General features: G+C 38.1%; 1 protein-coding gene across 4 annotated transcripts in view; it reads left to right on the forward strand.

The window, feature by feature from the left end:
* The window catches only part of PCDH19 (protocadherin 19), a 120,736-nt gene extending 96,442 nt beyond the window's left edge, over positions 1-24,294 (forward strand). For all 4 annotated transcript variants that reach the window (XM_012464043.2, XM_064362625.1, XM_012464044.2 and 1 more), the window contains one exon: positions 18,488-24,294. In XM_012464043.2, the coding sequence (XP_012319466.1) occupies positions 18,488-19,086 (599 nt within the window). In that variant the 3' untranslated portion in view covers positions 19,087-24,294. The remainder of the gene's footprint in view (positions 1-18,487) is intronic.
* Positions 24,295-27,168: the final 2,874 nt, after the last annotated feature.

The following is a 27,168-nucleotide window of genomic DNA, read 5'->3' on the forward strand; positions in this document are numbered from 1 at the left end:
TCCCCAGGAGAATAAAACCATTCGTCAATGTCCTTGTTTATTAGTGTCCTATAAGCATCTTATTCAGGAAGCTGTGTCAGCATTACAATTCTGTGTAGACTTTGTGTGTGTGTGTGTGTGTGTTTCCAACAGCAGAGGGCTCTTTGAATTCCTGCAGGAGGTTTTAAAATATAATTCTGCATCTGCCCCTCTGTCTTCTTTCCAACAATTTTCTACCTCCCTTCCCACCTCTGACCCATCCAGAGCTATTAGGATAGATAAAGAAATTGTGCCATGTCTTAATATATGAGCAGATGATGATCCTTAGCTCTTTAGCTAGGCGCTGTTTGCATTTTGCCAAAGCTGATTATTTTATCTGCAGTTTTAATAACAAGCTAGATTATTTGCTGTTCACTAACTGATAAAGGCAAATAAAAAAAGATTGCAAAGTGGAATTAAGGGGAAAAGAAAGCACTAGAGCCGAAGAAGACTTTTTCTTTAATTAATAATTTCCATTTACTCTTAGAATGTTTTTTATGCTAGATTTCAGCATCTTCTATTAAATATGTGTGCACCCTCCCTTTTATAACTGCTGAATTGGAATCTCAGAATGGAAATCATGCAGGCTTGAATGGAGCTTCAAATTCTCCCAATGTTGTCTTGTTGTCTGTACACAGAACTAGACTCCTCAGGGTTTCCCCCACCATAGCATGGCATTCCTCTATTAGCCCCATGTTTCACAGACCCAGTAATAAAGAACTGGCATTTTAACCAACAAGTAGAAAATACAATAAAATTGGAGTTCAGGAAATGCAATGTTTTGGAAAAACACATTATTACAAGAGTGTAAAGATACATGATCTAAAGATGGACAGAGCATTTAAATTTACCAGTCTCGTTTTCAGTAATTTTTTGATTTGTTTCATTGTTTTAATTTGTGAAAGAAAATGCGTGTTAATGATGATGAGGACTGGTGGTAGTGGTGGTGAATGTGTGTGTGTGATTTTGTGGCCATGATCAAGCCTTACTATGCATCAGCTCCTAAAGAGATTTTTATAGAGCTGTGTTAGTGTGTCTTAATTCAGGTCATCTGAAACAGGGAGCCTTCTGCTACTCCTATGTGCAAAGGCTTGAGTCAACTCAGAAAAGGTCCTCACAGCTGTGGCCCAGATAGATTTCAAGACTTCTCTGACACTTCAGATGACACTTTGATTCTCTCTATCAAGGAAGAGGTGGGCAAGCTGGAGGCCAGAGGATTATAATGTAATCTTCATGTGCTGAAAGGTGTAAAGAACCTCTTCTTCATAAGAGAACTGGGACAAGCATAGGGTGCCTTCAAATTATCAGACTTCTTCAAAGACTAGATCAATTAGCTTTTCTTCTGAATTTGTATAATTGCTTTTGAGGCAACACCCTATAAAAATATAGCTTACTTTATCCTACTAGTATAATTAAGTAGAAAAATGGAAAATAAATCATTCAAAGTAAATTTTAAAGAAAAGAGCAAAAGAGTAAAATTTAGCATTGTCCATGAAAGATAGATAATGACAAGTAAACATAGAAGGTGGTGTTTGATCCCTTCAATTTTGGTATTCATTATTCATAGTTATTATTCATAAATTCCAGCACAAATGTTAGGCTTGTGCCCCAGTGACACATTCACATTTTATTTTAAGTTGATTTTTACCTGGTTTTGCAAATAAGGATTTAATGATTTGGGCTGCCTCTCACTCTTCCTCTGTCGCTTGTCTTTTCATATACAGTGCTGGCTTCTCGCCCCTCTTACACCCTTTATCTCCATCATCAGTCTGGTTCTCTCACCCAATATTTTACACATACACACACACACACACACACACACACACACACACACACACACACTCTCTCTCTCTCTCTCTTCCTCCCCCCCAATGTTTTAGGAAAAAATATTTCTAACATGGAAAAGTGATATTTGAATAGAGTCCCCTAAGGCTATCAATTTACTTTTAATTTGTCTGGAGCTAAGCTTTTCTTTGTTGCAATGAGGAAGGATTAAAACTGCTGTAAAATTTATTAGCTTCCAGGAAGATATTTGAAATGAATTTTTTTAAATGATTGTGCTGTTTGCTGTACCCAGAAGCAGTGTCATCACAACTACAGTATTCTAGATGGTTCCTGAAGCCACACTGAAACATCAAGATAATGCTAGACCTTTTTATAATGCCTCTATTGGTAATGAATAGTCCATCCCAGGCAGCTAATAGATATTAATTCATAGATATTTGTTTCCAATGACCATTTCTAGTGATACCCAGCTGATGGCAAAACACACACACTATCCCTTTGAATCATTACAAGAGACGGTGATTGGTTTACTGAGCTCTTTATTCTCCAAATGTGGAAGAAGTGATTGGAGAATTACTAATGCTGTTTCTTAGCTTCCCCACCCAGTCCTCAGAACATTTTGATAGTCAAGAACCTTTAAAGAATTTGGAAGTTACAGCTGCAAGATTTTTCATTGATTCATGTGTAGTATGGCCTATTCTATAAAATTGAATGTCCTGGGACTTGAGTGAAGGAAGTGCCAGTTGCTGTTAAGGGGAACACCAGCTGCTGGGTCCCTTTTTTGTTCCATTCAACACTAAATTTTCATTTAAAAAGGGAGGATTTTTCTCTTGTTCAACATGCCCTGTCTACTCTTGCTTTCTGTGTCAGTCTTATGTGTGCCTGTTTATTCTCCCAGAAGCTCATGACCATCATAAAAGTGGCTTCTTCACAAGCTGATGATCTGCTAGCAATTTATTTTCCACGGAAGAGTGAAACCAAGTTGGAGGTAACTTTAGGTTCAGAGCTACTTGTTAAGTGTGATAGGCTCTGTCACTGGGCACAGTGGCTCTCTCCTGTAATCCCAGCTACTCCTGAGGCTGAAGTGGGAGGATCCTTGGATTTCAGGATTTCGAGACCAGCCTGAGCAACATAGTGAGACTCTGTCTCTAACTCTTTTTTAAAAAAATTAGCCAGGCACCTGCCTGCAGTCCCAGCTACTTGGAAGACCGAGGCAGGAGAATTGCCAGAGTCCAGGAGTTGGAAACTGCAATGGGCTATGATTGCACCATTGCACTCCAGCCTGGGCAACAAAGTGAGACCTTGTCTCTAAAGAAGTTTTTTTTTTTTGAAGGCTTTGTCATCCCAGATGTGTAACTACATGTAGAATGCGTCTGACTTTTTAATCAACACCAAGTCAAATAACTGCTTTGAACTCTTCAGAGAAGCAACAAAATGTTGTAGGTATCCCACTAATAATAGGATTGAAGGACTTAATTCTGTGGACATCTTTATATGAAACTTTCAAAAATGATCCTGTGTTGTTCAGAGTTGTAGTATCTCAGTGTTCTACCTTTTGGGGAATAGTTCATTGGCCTTCTGTGTCATCTCATATTTACTTATAAAGTTGCTTTTTCAAATGGTTTCTAAGCAGTTAGATGAAGTCCCGCACTTTGTCAGATTATTTTCTCCATTATAGAAGCCAAAATACAAAGATTCCAGTCTAGTCAATCTCTGCTTATCTCAGTCACTGTCAGCACCGCTTATTTCTTAGTGTCAATTTTCCAGGCAGCCTTCTGCTTGATTTCCTTGCTCCCCATGCATCAGCACAAATGATTTATACTTATATACATCTTGAAATCTCTTCTTTATGGATTGAATTGAATTGAGCCCCAGTACAAAAATGAAAACTCCAGAAACTGTTGTCATTGCCCAAATTGCAACTTGGATTGTATGACTGTACATGCCACACTCTCATCTATCATAAATATTAAATTCTCAAGTACTTATACTTCAATATGTTTTAACTTTGTCTGTTTGACCAGCTCAGCACTAAAGATTCCATTGAAGATAATTCAATTTCTTTGAATTCTGAAAGGGGTATCTTTTAAATCTATTTTCGTGTTGCACTGGGAGTAAATGAATTTCAGGTACATAGCCTGTGAATCACGGGAGAGCCAACGTGCCATTTGGCATCACAGAGGCCGAGTATTGGGTGACATTTGCTAATAGATGCTGATCTGTCAAATGGTCTAGGACAAGGTTGGGGTTCATCGGTCTTTTCAGCCACTCTCCCTATCTCAAACTAAAACTAAACTCTGCAGAATTTCTCCTGTTTAGTCAGCCATACTGAAAATGCCAAGGTATGCTAATCAGGACTGGCATTTTTTCTCCTGTCTTTTCTTTTGGTAACATCCTTTTGCCAGTCTCAGGAATTTTGTTCCCACACCCCATCCCCATCCCCATCCTTCAACCGTCCTGAGGCATTTCCATCTCCAGACATTTCTCGTGTTTTTAACCCCATCAAAACTCTCTTATCCTGGCCTCATTCAGGGCTCTGCTATGTGACCAAAAAAAAAAAAATAATAATCTGATAATCTCAATTTGATAATGGAGCTTCTTTTTAAAAATTCTTAAAAATTTATTTTTTACTTCAATAGTTTTTGTGGAGCAAGTGGTGTTTGATTACATGAATAAGTTCTTAAGTGGTGATTTCTGAGATTTTGGTGCACCCATCACCCAAGAAGTGTACACTGTACCCAATGTGCAGTTTTTTATCTCTCACCTACTGCTCACTCTTTCCCCTGAGTCTCCAAAGTACATTGTATCATTCTTATGCCTTTGCGTCGTCATAGGTTAACTCCTGCTTATTGACGAGAACACATGATGTTTGGTTTTCCATTCCTGAGTAACTTCCCTTAGAATAATAGCCTCCAATTCTATCCAGGTTGCTGCAAATGCCACTATTTCATTCCTTTTTATGCTTGAGTAGTATTCCATAGTGTGTGTGTGTGTGTGTGTGTGTGTGTGTGTGTGTATCACATTTTCTTTATCCACTCATTTATTAATGGGCATTTGGGCTGTTTCATATTATGCAAGTACCTTTTTTGTATAATGACTTCTTTTCCTCTGGATAGATACCTAGTAGTGGGATTGCTGGATGAAATAGTAGATATACTTTTAGTTCTTTAAGGAATTTCCACACTGTTTTCCATAGTGGTTGTATAATTTACATCCCCACCGACAGTGTAAAAGTGTTCCCTTTTCACCACATCCATGCCAACATTTATTGTTTTTTTTTTTTTTTTTTTTTTTTTTTTTTATTATGGCCATTCTTGCAGGAGTGAGGTAGTATTGCACTGTGGCTTTGATTTGCATTGCCCTAATAATTAGTGGTGTTGAGCATTTTTTTCATGTTCTTGTTGGTCATTTGTATATCTTCTTTTGAGAATTATCTATTCATGTTCTTAGCCCACTTTTTGATGGGATTGTTTGTTTTTTTCTTGCTGATTTGTCTGAGTGCCTTGTAGATTGTGGATATTAGTCTTTTGTCAGATATATAGATTGTGAAGATTTTCTCACACTCTGTGGTAGTCTGTTTACTCTGCTGATTATTTCTTTTGCTGTGCAGAAGCTTTTTAGTTTAATTAAGTCTCATCTATTTATCTTTGTTTTTGTTGTGTTTGCTTTTGGGTTCTTGGTCTTGAAGTCTTTGCGTAAGCCAATGTCTATAAGGGTTTTTCTGATATTACTTTCTAGAATTTTTTGGTTTCAGGTCTTAGATTTAAGTCTTTGATCCATCTTGAGTTGATTTTTGTATGAGAGATGAAGATCCAATTTCATTCTTCTAAATGTGGCTTGACAATTATTCCAGCACCATTTGTTGAATAGGGTTGTGTATACGGTGTCTTTCCCCCACTTGATGTTTTTGTTTGCTTTGTCAAAGATCAGTTGGATGTAAGTATTTATCTTTATTCCTGGGTTCTCTTTTCTGTTCCATTGGTCTATATACTTATTTTTATACCAGTATCATGCTGTTTTGGTGACTATGCCCTTATAGTATAGTTTGAAGTTGGGTAATGGGATGTCTCCAGATTTGTTCTTTTGCTTAGTCTTGTTTTGGCTATGTGGGCTCTTTTTTTGGTTCCATATGAATTTTAAGATTGGTTTTTCTAGTTCTGTGAAGAATAATGGTGATGTTTTGATGGGAATTGCATTGAATTTGTAGAATGCTTTTGTCATTTTCACAATATTGAGTCTACCCCTCCATGAGCATGGGATATGGTTCCATTGATTTGTGTCAGCTATATTTTTTTCAGCAGTGTTTTATAGTTTTCTTTGTAGAGGGTCTTTCACCTCCTTGCTTAAGTATATTCCTTATTATTATTATTTTTATTTTTTTGCAACTGTTGTAAAAGGGGTTGAGTTTTTGTTGATTATCAGTGTGGTTGCTGTTGGTGTATAGCTGTGCTACTGGTTTGTGTACATTGGTTTTGTATCCTGAAACTTTGCTGAATTCATTTGCCAGATCTAGGAGCTTTTTGGATGAGTTGTAAGGGTTTTCTAGGTACATGATCATATCATCAGCAAACAGCAAGTTTGACTTCCTCTTTACTGATTTAGATGCCCTTTATTTCTTTTTTTTATTAGAATAAGTGAATTTGTCATTTATTGTAAAAGAGTCATATAATCAATAATATTTTGCAAACATCTCACAGAAAGGTAAATTTGTCTATCTTTTTTATTAATAAAAAGGTATTAATCTTTATTTTCTGTTGCATTTTATTATTTACTCAGGAACTTTTTAAATATATTCTCAAATAAATATGGTATCTCCTTCCTTGGATACTGTCTTTTCTTAAAAATAAATCTTTATGAGAGTTTAGAGCACCTTACATTTTTATATATTCCTTAATAATTTACTTCTCCTGTCTCTCCACAAGAATTTTAAGGTCTAGAAGGTAAGTGCTTACTGAAAAAGATTAGGCAAATATTTATCACCTAGTAGACCTTAGAAAATATTAGCCTCTTGTTTCTTCTCTTCTTTCCTCCTTCCATTTTACCCTCCTGTAGAGGGCTAAACACGGCATCTGTTACACAGAGGTGCTGGTACTCCTCTTTTAAATTAAAATGATAAAGTTAGATTTTTCTAGAGTGAACTACATTTTTGGAGAAGCTGCTGCTAGCTTGCCTCTTAAAGTTATCATGTATTAGCCTTTATTTTTCATATCTCTATCTCTCTCTCTCTGTATCTGTCTTTAATCTATTTATCTATCCAACCATCTATCATTTTCTTTGCTGGCTTCTAAACCTTTTTTTGTGTAGATGCCCTTTATTTCTTTCTCTTGTTTGATTGCTTTGGCTAGGACTTCTAGTAATATGTTGATTAGAAGTGGTAAAAATGGGCATCCTTGTCTTGTTTCTGTTCTCAGAAGGAATGCTTTCAACATTTCCCCATTTAGTATAACATTGGCTGTGGGTCTGACACAGATGGCTCTTATTACCTTGAGGTATATCCCTTCTGTGCTGATTTTGCTGAGGGTTTTAATCATAAAGGGATACTGAATAAATGGTTTATCTGCATCAATTGAGATGATCATATGATTTTTGTTTTAAATTCTGTTTGCGTGATGTGTCACATTTATTGACTTGCATATGTTAAACTGTCCCTGCATCCCTGGTATGAAACTCACTTAATCATGGTGGATTATCTTTTTGATATGCTGTTGGATTTGGTCAGCTAGTATTTTGTTGAGGATTTTTGTATCTGTGTTCATCAGGGATATTGGTCTGTAGCTTTGTTTTTTTGTTATGTCCTTCCCTGGTTTTGGTATTAGGATGATACTGTCTTCATAGAATGATTTATGGAGGAGTCCCTCTTTCTCTATCCTGTGGAATGGTAGCAATAGGATTGGGACTAATTCTTTGAATATCTGATAAAATTCTGCTATGAATCTGTCTGACTCTTTTTTGTTGGCAATTGTTTTATTACCATTTCAATCTTGCTGCTCATTATTGGTCTGCTCTGAGTTTCTTTCTTTATTTATTTTTAATTGCATTTTAGGTTTTGGGGTACATGTGAAGAACATGCAAAATTGTTGCGTAGGTACACATATGGCAGTGTGATTTGCTGCCTTCCTCCCCATCACCTATACCTGGCATTTCTCCCCATGCTATCTCTCCCTACCCCTGCTCTCCCTACCCCCTGCTGTCCCTCCCCTATTTCCCCCCAACAGACCCCAGTGTGTGATGCTCCCCTCCCTGTGTCCATGTGTTCTCATTGTTCAACACCCGCCTATGAGTGAGAACATGCGGTGTTTGATTTTCTGTTTGTTCTGAGTTTCTATATCTTCCTGGTTTAATCTAGGAGGGTTGTATATTTCCAGGAATTTATCCATTTCCTCTAGGTTTTCTAGTTTATGCACATAAAGGTGTTCATAGTAGCCTTGAATAATCTTTTGTTTCTCTGTGGTATCAGTAATAATATTTCCCATTTTGTTTCTAATTGACCTTATTTGGATCTTCTCTCTTGTTTACTTGGTTAATCTTGCTAATGGTCAATTTTATTTATTTTTTTCAAAAAACCAGCTTTTTGTTTCATTTATCTTTTGTATTATTTCTTTTGTTTCAATTGCATTTAGTTCTGCTCTGATCTTGGTTGTTTCTTTCCTTGTGCTGAGTTTGCATTTGGATTGTTCTTGTTTCTCCAGTTTTGTGAGGTGTGACCTTAGATTGTCTATTTTTGCTCTTTCAAACTTTTTAAAGTAGGCATTTAATGCTATGAACTTTCCTCTTAGCACCACTTTTGCTGTATCCCAGAGGTTTGGATAGGTTGTGTCACTATTATCATTCAGTTCAAAAAATTTTCAATTTCCATCTTGGTTTCATTGTTGACCCAATGACAATTCAGGAGCTGGTTATTTAACTTCCATGTATTTGCATGTTTTTGAGGGTTCCTTTTATAGTTGATTTCCAATTTTTCCACTGTGGTCTGAGAGAGTACTTGATATCATTTCGATTTTCTTAAATTTATTGAGACTTGTTTTGTGGCCTATCATATGGTCTGTCTTGGAGAATGTTACATAGGCTGTTGAATAGAATGTTTTGCAGTTGTTGGGTAGAATGTTCTGCAAATACCTGTTAAGTCTGTTTGCTTTAGGGTATAGTTTAAGTCAATTGTTTCTTTGTTGGCTTTCTGTCTTGATGACCTGTCAAGTGCTGTCAGTGGATTACTAAAGTCCCCCACTATTATTGTGTTGCCATCTATCTTATTTTTTAGGTCTCATAGTAATTATTTTATAAGTTTGGGAGCTCCAGTGTTAAGTGCATATATATTTAGGATTGTGATATTTTCCTATTGGACTAGGAATTTTGTCATCATATAATGTCCTTCTTTGTCTTTTTAAACTGCTGTTGCTTTAAACTTTTTTTAGTCTGATATAAGAATAGCTATTTCTACTCACTTTTCGTGTCCATTTGCATGTGATATCTTTTTCCACCCCTTTTCCTTAAGTTTATGTGAGTCTCCTGAAGACAGCAGAAACATGGTCAGTGAACTCTTATCAATTCTGCCATTCTGTATCATCTAACTAGAGCATTTAAGCCATTTACATTCAACATTAGTACTGAGATGTGAGGTACTATTCTATTTATCGTGCTGTTTGTTGACTGAATGCCTTGCTGTTGTTGTTTTTACATTGTGTTATTTTTATATAGCTCATGTGAGATTTATGCTTTAAGGAGATTCTATTTTCATGTATTTCAAGGACTTGTTTCAAGATTTAGAGCTCCTTTTAGCAGTTCTTATAGTGCTGGCTTGATAGTGGCAAATTCTCTCAGCATTTTTCTGGAAAAGACTGTATCTTTCCTTCATTTATGAAGCTTAGTTTAGCTGGATACAAAATTCTTGGCTGATAATTATTTCATTTAAAGAGGCTAAAAATAGGACCCCAATCCCTTGTAGCTTGTAGGGTTTCTGCTGAGAAATCTGCTGTCATTCTGATAGCCTTTATAAGTTACCTGATGCTTTTGCCTCACAGCTCTTAAGATTCTTTTCTTTGTCTTGATTTCAGATAACCTGATGACTATGTGCCTAGGCAGTGATCTTTTTGCAATGAATTTCCAGGATGTTCTTTGAGCTCCTTATATTTGGATGTCTAGATCTCTAGCAAGTCTGGGGAAGTTTTCCTCAATTATTTCTTTAAATATGTTTTCCAACCTTTTAGATTTCTCTTCTTCCTTGGGAACACCCATTATTCTTTGGTTTGGATGCTTAACATAGTCCCAAATGTCCTGGAGGCTTTGTTCATTTTTTTTTGAAATTCTTTTTTTCTTTTTCTTTGACAGATTGGGTTAATTCAAAACCTTTGTCTTTGACCTCTGGAGTTCTTTCTTCTACTTGTTCAATTCTATTGCTGAGACTTTCCAGTGCATTTTGCATTTCTCTAAGTGTGTCCTTGATTTCCAGAAGCTGTGATTGTTTTTTATTTATGCTATCTATTTCACTGAAGAATTTTTCCTTTCATATCTTGTATCATGTGTTTGATTTCTTTAAGTTGGACTTCACCTTTTTCTGGAGCTGCTTTGTGATTAGCTTAATAGTCGATCTTCTGAATTTGTTTTTCTGGCAATTGAGAGGTTTCTTTTTGGTTTGGATCCATTGCTAGTGAGCTAGTGTGATCTTTTTGGGGTGTTAAAGAAACTTGTTTTGTCATATTGCCAGAATAGTTTTTCTGGTTCCTTCTCATTTGTGTACACTATATCAGAGGGAAGATCTAGGACTCAAGGGCTGCTGTTCAGATTCTTTTGTCCCATGGGGTGCTCCTTTGATGTAGTGTTCTTCCCCTTCCCCTAGGTAGGGGCTTCCTGAGAGCCAAACTGCAGTGATTGTTATTTCTTTTCTGGATGTAGCCATCCAGTGGAGCTACCAGGCTACAGGCTGGTACTGGGTAATGTCTGCAAAAAGTCCTGTGACATAATATGTCTTCAGGTCTTTCAGCCACGGATATCAGCATCTGCTCCAGTGGAGGTAACAGGGGAGTGAAGTGGACTCTGTGAGGGTCCTTGGTTGCAGTTTTGTTTAGTGTGCTGCTTTTGTGTTGGTTGGCCTCCAGCCAGGAGATGGTGCTTTCAAGAGTGTATCAGCTGCAGTACTATAGGGTGGATGTGGGATCATCTTATTTTAACAGACATTTTTTAATGCATGTATCCAGATGAATGAAAAATGTGGAATTTTTTCTCCATGCTACAAGGGCTGGTTCTTGGATAGCACTTCTTTGGCATCTGTCAAGTAATACCACATAGGTGTTTTGAATGCCAATCAGTGCTGGCATCATTTTCCTTCTGCCTGATGTCTGTCTGTCATTCCATAGTGCTATAGGGGAGGGTAGGAAACAGGAGAACAAAAAGAAAGTGTTAGGGAGCAACCAAAAGTGGAGAAAAATACTGAATAAAAGGGAAGAAGGGAATGAGAAATAGACAACTAATTGTTTGTAGTGTAATTTGTGATGTGCTTCTTGTCACATAGATTGACTACAGGATAGCTTGGTGTAATTGGTTCATGAGTGTCTTCAAATATCTTAGCCTTCACTGGTGTTCCCTTGAATGTTTAACAGATGGAATTCCATCTTTTTTTGGCTAAAATTTTATTTTAGAATGTGACCGCAAACTCCTTGCAGCATTACAGCCTGGGAGGGCCCTAGGAAGTTGTCATTATGCCCATATTGAATTTTTGCAAGATATATAACAGATATTTTCCAAATGTTATCTAAACACCCAAAGAAGCCCAATCCTCAAGATACCAATCATTTCAAAACCAAGATAAAATGCCTAAAGTAATATTTCCCCTCCCTCCCTCCTTTCCTTCCTTCCTTTTCCTTCCTTTCTTTTCCATTGAGCCCATTGCTGCTGTACTTGCCTTGTTATATTACAGAGACAGGATCGATAATAGTGCAGGAGAAAACACTATTAACTATTGTTAGGATAGAAAACTCGCAGGTCTATGACAAATATATTTTCAACTGGATGTCAGAAGGTACTAGATCTCTCTAACACCTGTATATAGTGTGCAGGGAACCACACAGAGGCTAAGAGGACACTTGACTTTAATGTTTCTCAAGTTCTAAATTTACTTTACTGCCTCTGACAAAGCTACATAGTTTACTTTGTATCTTTCTGTAGTGTTTATGATAAAATAGTCATTTCTACTTTTAGGAGTTGCACAGTATCTGGGGCATTGACCAATATTCTTTCTTCTTTCTGTGCATTTTTCATTCAATTCAATTCAATTATTATTGACAGTTTAATTGACAGCTCTGTGCTGGATGCTTTGCTATGTTGAGATAGATGTAATCTTTGCTCATACAGAGCTTAAAAGGTAACAGAAAATATAGACATTAAACAAGTATGGTTGTCTCTTGGCATCCATGGGGGATTGATTCCAGGAGTGCTGAGGATACAAAAATCTGTATACTCAAGTCCTGCAGTTGACCCTGGTGAATCTGGTAGAACCTGTGGATAAATGAAAAGTTGGCCCTACAAATCTGAAGGTTTTGCATCCCACAGATATTGTATTTTCTATTCACAGTTTGTGGCAGATGCAGAACCTGCGTATACAGAGGGCTGACCATATTTATTTTAAAAAATCTACATGTAAGTGGACCCATGTAATTGAAACTCTTGTTGTTCAAGGGTCACAACTGTAATTATGCTTGTGATGAATGTTATAAAAGGGAAGTGCTATGAGATCTACCTTAGCCTAAAGGATCACAGAAGGACTCCCTGGGAGAATGAAATTTAAATGGAGACTAAAGGGATAATGTATTAATCATGAATTGTGTTTAACCGCTAGTAATAAAGGCAGCCCTCTCTTACTAAGAAAATTAATAAATGTCTTAAATAAGAGAGATTTATTTTTCCTCTTATTAAAAGAAGTTCAAGTCTGGTGAAGGTAGCTCCACAATATCTTTAATAACCCAGGGTCCTTATATCTTTCAATTCTACCACACAAGCACATGGCTTCCATCTTCAGGGTTGCCTCATGGTAGTAAGATGGATGTTGCAGCACCAGTCATTATGTCTCCATTCCAGACAGGACAAAGCAGGAAGGAATGAAGACAAAACAGTCTCCTACCTAAGTCAGCTCTTCCCTTTTAGGGAATTTTCTTAACATCTTGCCTTGATAACATTGGTCCAATCTTATGTTACATGGCCATCCTTGTCTACAAGGGGACCTATGAAATGTAGTTTCTTTTAGCTGAGCACATTGCCATCCCTGATAGAAATGGGACTTTGTTTCTATTTAACAAAAATAGATAAAGATATTTGGCAGGCAATTAGTTATCTCTGCTTCAGATGAGTAGGAGTTTGGTAGGTCAAGGGTAGGTGGTGCACTTCTCAATAATTATGTTTCCTTGATTAGGCATATGTGACCAATTTTAACAGCACTAAACTTCTTCATAATTGTTGCCATAATGTCTTCCATTATATCACACAAAAATGGCCCTGCTTTGCTTACAGATTGTCTTGTTCATGAGGGGATGTAGAATAAGCTTAGTGGATGTATAAGAGTACAATTCAGGAACCTTTTCTGATATACACATCACTTACTTGTTGGTTGTATTACTGGTGCCACTTAGAAATAGCCAACTACTTCAGCTCTCAGGAACTGGAACTCACTTTAACTTTTTTCTGCTTCATTGATTGCAGATCATTTCTGAAGAGGAAACATATTGCTGTCTTGTAACTGTAACCTTGAACGACTTTAGTGTTGTATTTTTGTCTATGATCATTAGTATCTTTGAGTTAATACACCCAAACTCTGAATCACAGTAAAGAACTGCCGGTATTATCAAACACATCCATTGTGACTGGATATTTATACAAACCCAGCAGAGCCTCTTAGCTCTTCTATTCCACCAGGACTTTGAAAGTTTTTAGCAAAGCCTGAGATGATGTTTTCATCATTTTCTTGTATTACTTTGGTGGGGACCATGGGTAGGCTCTTTCTAGTGTGGAAGCACATTGTTTGCCCACATCTGAGGAGATGTCAGTTTCATGTCCTGAGGAGAGTAGTAATTGCTGCCTAAAGTTTTGCTATTATCTGCACAAAATAACACATTCTGGTCTTTTTCTATTTGAATTACTTCCTCAATCCATCATGACTTAGTCATTACTGCCTGTTATGCCTCCTGTACCCTCACAAGACTAATGCTTTTAAGAGTTTTTTTTTGTTGTTTTTTGGCCAGGGGTTTTGGAATTCTCTCACCAAATTTCCTGATGACAAATTGTGGCCCCCAAATACTTATTACTATCTAGATGGAAGAAACTTCCCTTTTTATGGTCTAAAATAATCAGATTTGTTTTGAACTAAGGAGTTATCTGGTCTCAAGATTTGTGTTCCTCTTCCAAATTTATGAACTCTCTTTTTCTTGTTTGTTTTTGCAAATCCTAGGAACAACTTCAGAAGAAGGGAAAACCAATTTGCAATTGCAAATTCATCAGTCAACCCTAATCATGAGTATGTTTAAATTAAAGACACTTGCCTTCATTCATCTGTACATGAATTTCCACAACTGTGGATTTTAGAATGCTGCATTTTGCTTTGCTTAGGTTCGGGTCAGAACTTTCAGATAAAAATGTAGCAAAGTCTCAAGTCACAAATAGGCTAATAAGAAGAATCTTAGCAGGAAATTAGTGAATTGTTAGTCCACCTCTCTATATAAGCTGGATCCAGCACCTTGACAGTTTATTATGATATAAAATGGTTCTTCTCTAGTCTCATAGCTCCATTCCCAGCCACTATACTACATGAGGGGTGGCACAGAATCTTTACAAGTCCTATACAATTACAGAAGTAGTGTTTTTATTTTTATTTTTTACATCTGGTCTGTCTTCATTGCTATTTTTAAGGGACTTTGTATTGTAATTTTCTTACATTTACTACACACTTAATTTCTTTACTAAACTGAAATTTTGATTTTTGAAAGGTTATTCATCTGCAGTATATTTATGAATGTAAATTACCCTGTGTTGGGCAGAGATGTTCTTTCTACCTGTCTATATTAACCATTTTTTATTTCATGTACAAAGTGGCTATGAACATTTTTAAGCTAAATTAGATTTCATTGTAATTATATAGACAAAAATGTCACAAAATGTCTGAAACACAAAAATAAGAAACAGCAACTCAGTGCCCTTGGTAAGGACTTAAAAAAATATAGTTATCAGATCCAAGCCAAGGATGAGACATTGTGAGTAAAAGAGTCTCTTAGATTCACATCTTCACTTGCATGAGGTAATGGCAGTGCATATAAGTTTACGTAAGTAATCTGAGAAAACTGCATATGATACCAGCTCATATGGAGCTGGAGTAGGCTCAGTGAGCTTGGTAGGGAGGCTTAGACTGATTGCACTGTTGGGTATGTCCTGAGTTAGTCTACTTTTCCCTTTTCCCAGACAGTGATTGTTTCATTTAGACAATGGGTAAGCTGAAGGCAAGTACTATTTATGCAGAGAGGTCTCAGAGAAGTTTGAATTCCTTGCTCTTGTCTTCCTATATTTATAAGTTCTTGGAGGTGTCTGCCTCTGGGCTTTCTATTCTCCCTCCCTGTATTCTGGGGTTCCAAGTCTCCTCATGCAGTTAATTTGAGGCAGCCTAGTATAGGGAAGGAGCACTGTACTTGGATTCAGGGTGACACATGGGTGGCATTCTCCTATTGAATGGTGTTGAAAAAAACTGAATCTCAAAATCAGAGGACAGTCACTTCATATTAAAAACTCAAAGAAGGCCAGGCATGGTGGGTCATGCCTGTAATCCCAGCACTTTGGGAGGCCGAGGCGGGCAGATCACGAGGTCAGAAGTTCGAGACCAGCCTGGCCAACATGGTGAAACCCCGTCTCTACTAAAAATACAAAAATTAGCTGGGCGTGGTGGTGCATACCTGTAGTCCCAGCTACTTGGGAGGCTGAGGCAGAAGAATCCCTTGAACCTGGGAGGTGGAGGTTGCAGTGAACTGCGATCATGCCACTGCACTCCAGCCTGAGTGACGACAGAGCAAGACTTCATCTCAAAAAAAATTAAAAAAAAAAAAAAACAACTCTCAAAGAAATAAGAGCTTCATGCTGAGAACATTGGGCAGATTCTACTCAATTGTACTTCACTACTTTTCTGCTTTAGAAGTGTGAACAAGTGGCCTGCAATATCAGTCTTAATGTGGCTGGGATTTTCTTTTCATAGTTGCTCACATGTTCATTGTTTCAGGGCTGGCTGGGAGTTTCTTAGTTGCTCACATGTCCATGGTTTCCGGGCTCTAAGATTAGGTCTTTATGCTTTTATGTATTTCAGTTAGGGACAAAAAGGACAGAGATCTTGCAGCTTTCTGAACATTTTTTGCTGGCTTCCAGGGAATTTTACTCTGATTTGTAGAAATTGAAATAATTTATTGAACTTTCCCCCAACTTGCACCTGCTTACTCTCTCTACCCTGAAACACTCTTACTAATTTTTTAGAGGTATTATTTGGAAAGTTACCAGATAGGCCTCAGTAGAGACGAAGAGGCAAAAACAGCTTACTGGGAAACCCTAAAGATGTGAATTCTGTTCTAGTAAAGGGATCTTGGGACCTCCTGGGGAAAGCACAATATTTGGAGGAAACTGATTAAAAGTGGATCAACTAACTCTTCCACTCATTCTGTTTAGTCTACACAAAGTGCTTCTCAAGTATATCCCAACACACTTCCCTTACTTTCATATTTTCTGCCTCCCAGGTACATATGTATGTTGAATGATAACAGGGCATCAGATGGCAACTGAGAGAGTTTGCAGGGAAGGAGCAGAGAAAGGGCTTTGACAGACCTTTCATTTTTGCAGAAGTTGCCATGCAGCCTGATGTGGAATTGTGCTGGAATTTGCATGAAACATTGTCCTATCTATGTGGAAGGCACTTTCTCTGTTGGTGATGTTGTTCACTTGTTATTTGGTTCTCACTGTGCAAAATTCTGAGTGTTTTATTTCCCCACTGAAAGGGGGCTGAAAGGGTCCATCTTAAAGATAAATTGGCAAATTATGTCCAGGTACACTGAAGAGGTCTTGTCTTTAGTTTGTTTTTAAGTAGCTTAAGTGAGATCAGGAACCATGCCCAGAATTGTGTTGAAATCTGGATTTAGCTTAGATTAGATCCTTGATATTTAACAGGCTTCTAATATATTTCCTCCAAACAATGAAGTGTACAGCCAATTCAACCGTTATTCCTTGAGCCCTCTCCCTTGTTCCCCTTCACCAAAGAACTTTTGATGAATGAGGCAGAGCAGTTCCTTGCTTTGCTATGCCATTTACTCTTTAATGAAGCAACCAAAAAAAGCCAACAAAATAGAAATACAAGTATACAAGGAACGTGTGTTATATATAGATTGATGCCAGGTAAGACTCTGAATTGCACATGTCTTCCCCTGGCAAAAAATCAGTCACAGTATATATATATATATGTGTATATATATATGTATATATACACACACACATACACACACACACACATGCACACACATATATGTATATGTATGTATATTTTATATACATATATATATATATGTATTTTCTGTAAATGTTAAGCTGCTTATATTTTGATGCATTGTGCAATGTGATGAAAATTTTCATTAGGTCATCCTCCTGTAAGACTGTAACATAAATATAAATGAATCTGGAAAACTAGGGCTATAAAACATTGAGATTAACAGTTTTCCAGTGACAAGCAGAAGTTAACCCTGGGTTCATGCTTGATAAAGCCTGTGTAGTAAGCCTCTCTGAGAGCCAAATTGAAGCTTTAACCCTTAGTGAACCTGACCTGGAAAGAGAAATGTATGTCTCCCCAATAATTATGAATTGTAACTGCTGAGATCTTCCAGGATAGAGTTAAAATAATCCATGAATGATTTCTTTATTTTAAGAAGTATTTCTCCAACAAAACTGCAGATAAGAAAGATAAGGAGGGATGGCTAGTTGGGTCTAATTAACGATGCCCAACATGTGACTGATGTTTGCATAGGGCCAATTAAAGCTTATGAATCATCTGGAAAGAAGGGATCTCAGTATATTCCTTCTGATGGCAAATAAAGTCATGGAAGTGGCATAGTGAGGAGATTGGCTGGTGGGACTGGTGGTCAAAAGGAAGGGGTGTGATTGGGTTTTCATAGAGAGCAGGATATCAATCTAAACTTAAATTAAGCACTGTGTATCAGTGATGGATAGGGTGGAAGGGTGTTGGGCAGTGCTGTTGTTCAAAAATATGGCCAAGGCTTCTTAAATATACTGACTGTTGGTTTTCCTTCCCTGCCTCCACTCCCTCATCTGCTGAATCCAGTTTCAAACATAGGTGATTTTTAGCAGGAGTTGTTGATAAAAATGCTGACTCTCAGCACTTTGACACTCCGGATAAACTTTAGAAAATATATGTATTTTCATCATAATGTGTTTTCCTTTAGTTTTTTGGTTTTGTCAGTAGTGGGAACCTTAAAAGGGATGTACATAGGGGAAGATCTACAGCGTTTTAATAATCCAGTTCTTCATACTTGTCCCAAAAGGCAATAAAGGACTATCTAAAAGTGCCATTTCCCAGAGGGGCCTGTGGATATCTAAGAAACCAGAACACTGGGGAGTAACAGTGATTCCTGGGAAAAGCTGATGAAATTGGTATTTTCTTTTTTTCAAACAGATCAGAATGAGGGATTTCACTGCCGGGAAGAATGCCGTATTCTTGGCCACTCTGACAGGTGCTGGATGCCCCGGAATCCCATGCCCATCCGTTCCAAGTCCCCAGAGCATGTGAGGAACATCATTGCACTGTCCATTGAAGCTGCCGCTGCTGATGTTGAGCCTTATGATGATTGCGGCCCCACCAAACGGACTTTCGCAACCTTTGGGAAAGATGTCAGCAACCACCCAGCTGAGGAGAGGCCCACCCTGAAAGGCAAGAGGACTGTTGATGTGACCATCTGCAGCCCCAAGGTCAACAGCGTTATCCGGGAGGCAGGCAATGGCTGTGAGGCGATTAGCCCTGTCACCTCCCCGCTCCACCTCAAGAGCCCCCTACCCACCAAGCCTTCCATGTCTTACACCATTGCGCTGGCTCCCCCGGCCCGTGATCTGGAGCAGTATGTCAACAATGTCAACAATGGCCCTTCTCGTCCCTCTGAAGCTGAGCCCCGTGGAGCTGACAGCGAGAAAGTCATGCATGAGGTCAACCCCATTCTGAAGGAAGGTCGCAACAAAGAGTCCCCTGGTGTGAAGCGTCTGAAGGATATCGTTCTCTAAACCAGTCTCCGGGAAGAAGAGAAAGAAACCACACTGGCTAGTGAAGAAGCAGGAGCTGCTTGTTTTAATTGCTCACCAATGGTTCGTTCTCAAGTGGCTATATTTCAGAGCTTTCCCTAAATGTATTGTTTATAGATAACTTATCATTCCGTGACAATCCCTTGTTTCAACAGGCAGCAGGGGTGTTCAGTTGGAGCAAATTAGCTTTGGCTTGAGTTGTTCATGGGGCCTTGATGTTGGGGAAACAGAGACAAATTCAGTTGTGAAAAGTATTATGTATTAAGTGTTTGAATTTATATATTTTTCTATGTCAAAATTATAATATAAATTACCATTGTTTGTGGAGGATTACATTAAAAAAAGCAAAAAGCAAAAAAAAAAAAAAGCTCTGGACACCTTTAATAAGCTCACCACTGTTTTTTGTAGTGTAGACAAGCTAATGGTCATTTATTGTGTACTATTCATTGATTCAGTGATGTGAAATTGAGCCCCCAAAAGGTTGTTTCCAAAGCTCAAGTACTTTCCAATGCCGCTACTTTGCTGTGGACACCCCTGCTTTAAAAACCCTTTTGCTAGCTGTGCTATTGTTGTATTTGATATTGCAAATTGCTATGTGTGTGGTGATGGCAAAAGGCTTTTAAAGGTTGGTGTTTTCTTTTTCTTAAAAAAATAATAAAACTACAGACAAAAACAAAGTGCAAACAACTGAGACAGCAAATGAATGAGCAACACCACTCATATAGATTGAGTACTTGGAGGATACTCATGTTTTTTAACCCATGTAGTGATTGCTCACCACCTTGCAAAGTATTTTTCCTGCCTTTCAGTGGTCTGCCCAGGTCCATGATAGATCATGGCAGAAAGTCATTTTTGGATAGGCTGCTATCTAATTTGCAGTTGTCAGAAATACTGTGCTGAAAGTTTTATGACATTCATCTTTTAAATTCTCAGGCCCTGAACAGGAAAGTTGCTCCTGAAGTTATGTTTCCAGGCTTAGAATTCCCTCTCTCCTATCATCTAAAACTGAAAATGACTGAATCTATTTTAAGATCTAAATTAGCATCTCTTCAGACACACACTTCCTGATTCAGTGTTTCCCAATCATGATTAGAATTAGACTGCAAAGCACGTCATGGGCTGGAATTGAGAACTCCATGTTGCTCTGTATCTTAGGCTTATATATAGGGATAGAGTAAGCAGTACAAAGTGTACATGTTGGAAAAGACAGGTAACAGGTAACATCGCTAATCCAATTACTGTGCCTTCTAAATGGAGACACTCAGACACTTGAACTCGTCTTTTAATGACTAATACTTTTTTGATTAAAAATGTGAACACGAAAATATTAAAAATCCCTTAGATTTAGCTAACTCTTTTTGCTGTAGGCTACGAATACACCCTTTTTAAATTAACAAATTTTACATCCTTTTTTTCCATTTTAACATTTCTCTAGCTCCCTCATTTATCTTTTGTCTATTAATATTCGCTACCCAACATAGTATTTTTGCAGCCTAAGAATTCATTATTTAAAAAAAAACTAAAGAAATATGTCACCTTTGTTCTGCCTTGGTCTTGAGTTGTTTTTAGAGAAACAAGTTTTATGGTTCTGTTTTCATTTGTTTCATTTTTTGAAATTCAAGAGTACACAGAAAGAAGGCCTAGAGGTTAGAGCACTAGAATGCAAAAGAGGATTTATTTTCTTAAGTTTAGATAGATAAGTCTTTTGAATGTTTTACTTATTTTTTCCTGAGTTCCTAGCTTTACACATTACTAGGAATATTTTCTTTTATGGGAGGGAGAAGGGTTTTGAGGGAGGGGGTGGGTAAGGCAGTAGGGATGGGGTTAGGTAGGGGAGAACATTTCTGAAAAAGAACCTATAATGAAGCTACAAATCCATCCTTATTTCTTATTCAGTGCTGCATACTACCTCATGCAAAATATTGGTGTGGCTGCAAATTTCTCTTTGAAACTGACACAATTAAGGATGAATTATCGTAACATCTTCATTTTGCCTCATTTCATTGCCTCTCATACAGTTTTCTCCCTTTGATTTACTTCATTTTGGTAGTGAATTTTAAATTATTTATTTTTCTTTGCAAGTGACTATTTGATTAACACATTAAAAATAAAAAAAAACTTACCTTTAAGTTATGATGACTGCCTATAGAATTTAGACTGTTTCTCACCCTGATCCATCCTGATATTATGTTATTAGCAGCCATTTCAAGGTCACTTTGAAGTCAGACTTCACAGTTTTCTACAGGTGTATTTCTTGCTATGCTCAGTGGGAACGAGGGAGCAGAAAAGATTGTCGAAAGTGGGAACATTAAATGTCACGTGGCTGTTAAGCCAGAGAGGCCACTGGTTGCCATGACTCTTATCATCCAAGTTTTAAATGGTTAGAGTGGCATTGGCATTGGCTTTGCTTTTCTCTTCAGTTTTCTTAATTTCTTTTACCAATTAATCTTCAAGCTATAGATCCATCGTCTTTCCCTATTCAAATACTTTGTTCTCAGTGGGCAGTCAGAGTTTTTTGGCTTTCAAACCTCACTGAGCATGTTCAGAGAATTCCTCTCATTAAGGAAATATTTTCCCCACAATTGTCCGATGTATGAGTCCTCTCAGAAGCACAAGTGCATCCTAGGAGGGCTTTATAAGCTGGTTTTGTAGGCAGGCTGTACCTGCAAATAGGCATTCTGAGCAAGGATCCTAAATTTCCCTTGGCTCATGTTCCCTGCCCCACTCCCTGCACCCCACCTTCTCCTTTTTGGCATGTCTGGTGAAAAGCTACAAGGTCCACAGGGCCAAATATTCTTCCTTTTCCTTCTCTAAACATGTTCCACACTTCAACTCAAGGGAGCAATTTTGGTTCCTCAGTCCTAGGGAGTTCTATTCCATTTATTCTGATGTCCCTTTTAAGGAGGAGTTGGTGTTGAAGTGTGACATGCTTTAATAACGACTGCTTTGGCAGTTTCCCAGACAGGTAAACTACTTCATCCAATGTAAGGAGTCTAGTTTACATTGATTGATTGCTTTCCCCCAAATATGGGGATATACAATATAACAAAGGAGAAGGGGGCAATGCCATGTGGAATCCCTTTTTACTTTTCCCTTTAGGAACTAATCTATGAACCTTGAACCTCTTCAGAATAAAACTTACCATCCCTTTGGTCCTCTTAAAGCCAGTAGAGTAAATTATGGGCCACCTTATTGCTGAAATAGGTAATGGGCCCCAAAGGATCCTACAGTTTCTGTAAAGCAGTGGTTCTGAAGTGTAGTTCCTGGATCTGCAGCAACATTATGTGGGTACTTGTTAGAAGAGCTAATTCTCTGTCTCCACCTAGACCAATTGAATGAAAAATTCTGGGAGTGGGGTCCAAAAATGCTTATGAATCAGACGCCCATTAAAGGCTGAGGGCTTGTTAAAGCACAGGTTGATAGTTCCCTGACAGAGTTTTAAATTCAGTTGGTCTGGGGTGGGGTTTGCATTTTTGTATATCTAAAAATTCCCAGATGATACTAATTCAGCTGATCCAGGGACTATACTTTGAGGATCATTTCTCTAGTAGAAACCTGCCTGATAGAGCTAATTGCACCTAAGGTGTGCATTGAAACAAATTCGTTCACTTAGTGATCCACTGATCTCTAATCAAAAATATTTTAAAAAATACAATTTAGATCTCTGAAAACTGGAACCACCCAGAGCATCATCTTGATAGTGTTACTTCAGCATATGACTGACTGATTGTGTAAGGGAATTTAGTTGACTTTTCCCTATAACCTTATCATATTTTAAAAAGTAAAAAATAAAAGTGGTCCACTTAAAGCAGCAAGGACAAAGGGCAGTTTAGGGAGAGGCAGGGTGAAGGGAATAGCTTGCCTGGGCATCCAGGGTGAAAAAAGGATTATTATTGTATATAATAGCAGTTTTGGCTGGAATTCCAATCCACTTTCTGGGGATCATGTTGATGTTGAATGTTCCCCAAAGCATTCTGACAAGTTGGTCCATTTGGCTCTTTACCCTGGGTAATAAGACCCTTATTGACTTCGAAAAACTGGCATAAGTGAGCTTAAGAAATCCATTGTATACAGTCCTAGTGTTTGCCTTCTTGGTAAAATTACATTTAAGGATGTCATTTCATGAGTCAAATTGTATCTGCTGACACTGAAGTGTATTGAGATGTTGTTCTTTAGTTTAAGTATGTAACAAAGTAATATTCAAAGGGGATGTGTGGGGGTGGGGCTGGGACTGGGTGGCTTTATATTGATAATGAAATATTCCAGAGCAAAACACATTGTCCTAATGAAGTTGTTGCAGCTCTCTTTGTTTTCTTGTGAGGCTGGAATTGGACTGTGGGTCACTTGTTGTGCAAAAGTGAATTAATTTCAAATAGGAATCATATTGCTTTTGTGAAACAAAGAAAATCTACCACCTTGTCTGAAATATAGATTGGAAGGCGCTCTTGGTAAAGAATAACCCACAAACACCTGATCTTGATTGGAAAGCATTGTAGGTCATTAGGGAAAACTGATGATGCCGACTGTTGCTCCAGCTGTGTTGGCAATTTAAGATGACCTTGTTACTAACCAAAAGTTGCTGTCAACCTTAGCAAACAAACCAGCTAACACCATTACAGCACTGGTTAAGTAGTTTTGTACTGGCACTGGCTGGCGTTCAGCTGAGGAAGGCTAGGATACAGACTTTAATGACCAAGAGCCAGACTAGCTCAAGCTAGAAATTCAGCAACAAATACCTCCTTGTGCTATTTGAATGCTAAGGTATTAGTTGCAAAAGGCTTACGCCTTCGCTCCTCTAGTGAGGGGAATGAGCCTGATGACACTATTACTGTTTACCTGTCAAACCAGGGTGGAAATTTAGAGGGATGCAAGTACAGTATGTCTCATTAAGCAGTCTGTTGCTGATTATATGAAGATGAAGTTGTTGTATATGCTGATCTGTATGTTATGTACATTTTCACAGTGATTGAATCATTGTAAAAAGAAAAAAGACAAAAAAGAATCACCACTGTCTATTTTATGAAGATGATAAAGCAGCTTTATTAAATTATTACAGTTATGTTTTAAATGGTGTTATCTGCCACATTGTTTCCTTTTATCTGGTGGTTCTCTGTTTCCCCCTTTAAATGTGTTTTCTCTGCTTCAAAAATTTAATGCATTTTAGTATTAAAGGCTATTATGGAAAAATTATTGAGTGTTTGGTGGAATGTGTTTCGGAGAGTGTTTGTTGGCTCATGGGGGGCTACTCTTAGACCTAAGAGGTCACCAGTCCTTAGTGAAGTCATTGATGTTCAGACCCCAAGGGTTCCTTTTGCCTTTTCTATTTCACAGCATTCACGACCCTCCAACTAAGGGGGGCCTTTTCCTCCAGTGGGTGCCACTCATTTCCTGAGTACATGCTCTGCTTTCTACCCCAGTCAATACCATTGCCTGAAGAGGGAGTCCCATACACATGTGGAATGGTAAAGACTTTCCTGGATGGTACTTTAAACAAGAGCGCTAAAGTCATTCTTTAAAATAAATCATTTCAGGGCAACTTGACAGTGAGACTTCTCTGAAGAATTAATTTTAAAAAAGGTGAGAAATAGTGGAGGCTGACAGCAGGGGAAAAGAGAGTTTAAAACAAAGATGACCTGGCTGCCCCTTTGATGCCTTCAGGTTTGAAAGTGAAGCAACAGGAGAGGCTCTGACTTTGCACAGAACAAGGCTGCAGAGAAAGCCCTGACAAGCTTTCTTTATCCAAGCTGTTATTCTCTGGGACTTAGCACTTGGGCTGTAAGTATTCATTCTGCCTGCAATTGGCAGGAAAAAAAGAAAAATCAGAGTAGAGAAAAAACAGGAGCATGGCAGAACATTTCCAAATAGTGCCGTTAGTGGTTAAAGGCTAAATTGCTTCAGCATGACCTATTCTCTCCGGACAATTAAAAATGATCTCAAGGAAATCCACTGTCTCCCTGGATCTCTATCTTCCTGTTATCTCTATCCACCTGTATTAAATTGAGATTGCATTTTATGCTCCAGAATTAGCCCTAAAGCCACAGCAATAGCCAGCAATTTGGTACTGTAGTTTAAAAGGTGTTGCATCAGAATACAAGCACAGACATGCTGAGACACATGGAGTCACATATACTGATGTACATACAGATGTTCACGCAAACTCCCAGATGTTCATAAAAGCATATTGGAAGGAGGCTGCTGTGTCACTGGCTTGGAGGACATTAAGTCATAGGAGGCTATATGCATGCTTCTGGGTTAGTTCACACCAAAAACAAAATAAATTTCTTGGACCACATTTCAACTACCTTTTTTTTTCAGGGGGAGGGGCTGGAAAGGAGATGGCAACTCCACCCTAAAATAAGATCCTATAAGGAATGAGCAAGAGAAAATAAAGTCTCACATGATGAAGGACATTTACATATGCAACACAGGCATATCCAAGGTCATTGACAATGCCAGTAACTCTGCCTAAGTGTGGAAGAGTGGCAAGATTATAGGCATTAGCTCAAATCAATTCAACTTTATAAAACAAAATACGTTATTAAAATTATCCAAAGTCCTTGTTACACATCTTGTATATGTCACTGACATGCTGTGTGTGAAGTCAAGAAACCATGATGGGAATTGATATGTAACAGGTCATTGTCCAACAGGAAATGATAGCTGCTCCACAGACAAAGATACGAGTAACCATTTATATTATTTTGGTTTGGGGGTATAGACATGCCTTAGAGAGGTATACCTTGAATGCACTGCTATCACTTGTAAAGTGATAGGGCTCTTACTTCGAAAACAAAATTTTCTAGGATGGGAGCAGAGAGGTTTTCCCTGAGAGTTTCAGGTCTTAATCTTTCTATACCTTCACAAATAACCTATTTGTACATATCTGACACCTCCATCCATTTACTGTTTTTTTGTGGGCAACTCATTTAATGTGGACATTCAAGGTCTGCGCAGAGTGGGGAGTGCTAGGACTTAAGGGAACAAGACTTTTCATGAGCACTTACTATGTGCGAGACACTTTACAAACATTATCCCATTTTATCCTCACAGCAACTTCTGTAGTAAATAAAGATACATAAATAAATAATATTTATAAACAAATAAATTGAGGCTCAGAAATCTTATGGGAACTTGCTCAGGGCCACATGAATACTAAATGACAGAGCTAGGATTCAAATCCATGTTTGTCTACTTAGGAATTATTATTATTTTCAGTTACTCTTAAGGGACCAGCAACCAACTTGATAAGTTCTTTCTGACTAGAGTAGCAATAGTGAGTGCTAATGTCTTAAGGCATTTATCCATCCTGGAGAACGTGTTGACATTTTAACTGAGATCTTTGGGAAACCAATGTCATGGCCCAAAGAAGTGATTGCAGCAGTGGGATTTTCAAGCTAGGGTGCTTTTGATCAGCCTCCTAGGCATGTTCCTACTCCTTCTCTACCCAGTTCCTGCCTTTCAAGTTACATTAGTCATGCATGGCAGGACTGTGGCTCCTTTTAGAGTCTGTGCACTCTAGCTAGTCAACAGCCCTTGAAATGAAGGTCTGGTAACCCTATATTCATCTGTCCCTCTGGGTTTCAAGCAATCTGTCAAGGATGTATTCATGTGTGTTACAGGTCAGCACAGTTGGAGTCAATCCCAGTGTATGTTAGTAACAGGCCTTGGCTACTTTTTTAGATCTAGAAAGTTAGCTGAGGGTGAGGGAGGTTGATGGCTAAGGCAAGGTTATGGTGGTAGCGAATAGGGAAGCCATGTTTGAAAAAGAAATTGAAACCCCAGGCTACTATAAGGAAAGAAATCGGGGTGGAACAATCAGCTGGGAAATGTTGCTGAATCAGCTGTAAGCACTGGGCCATCAGAAACCTAGGGATTTGTTTTTATGCCTGCCTCATATTGCAAGTGGAGTTGAAGAGGTGCTGATAGGCCCCCATAGGACCTTTATCTGGTCCTTCTAAGTTAGCAAGGGCCCTGACATGGAGCTAAACTAAGAAGTGAGGTCAGATTTAAAAAAAAAAATGGAAAGGGAGGAGAGGAATGATCCCAACTACATGCATAAGGTCT

The sequence above is a fragment of the Aotus nancymaae genome, unplaced genomic scaffold (genome assembly GCF_030222135.1).
Source record: "Aotus nancymaae isolate 86718 unplaced genomic scaffold, 86718_ANA_hifiasm-v0.15.2.pri h1tg000004l, whole genome shotgun sequence".
Classification (NCBI taxonomy): Eukaryota; Metazoa; Chordata; class Mammalia; order Primates; family Aotidae; genus Aotus; species Aotus nancymaae.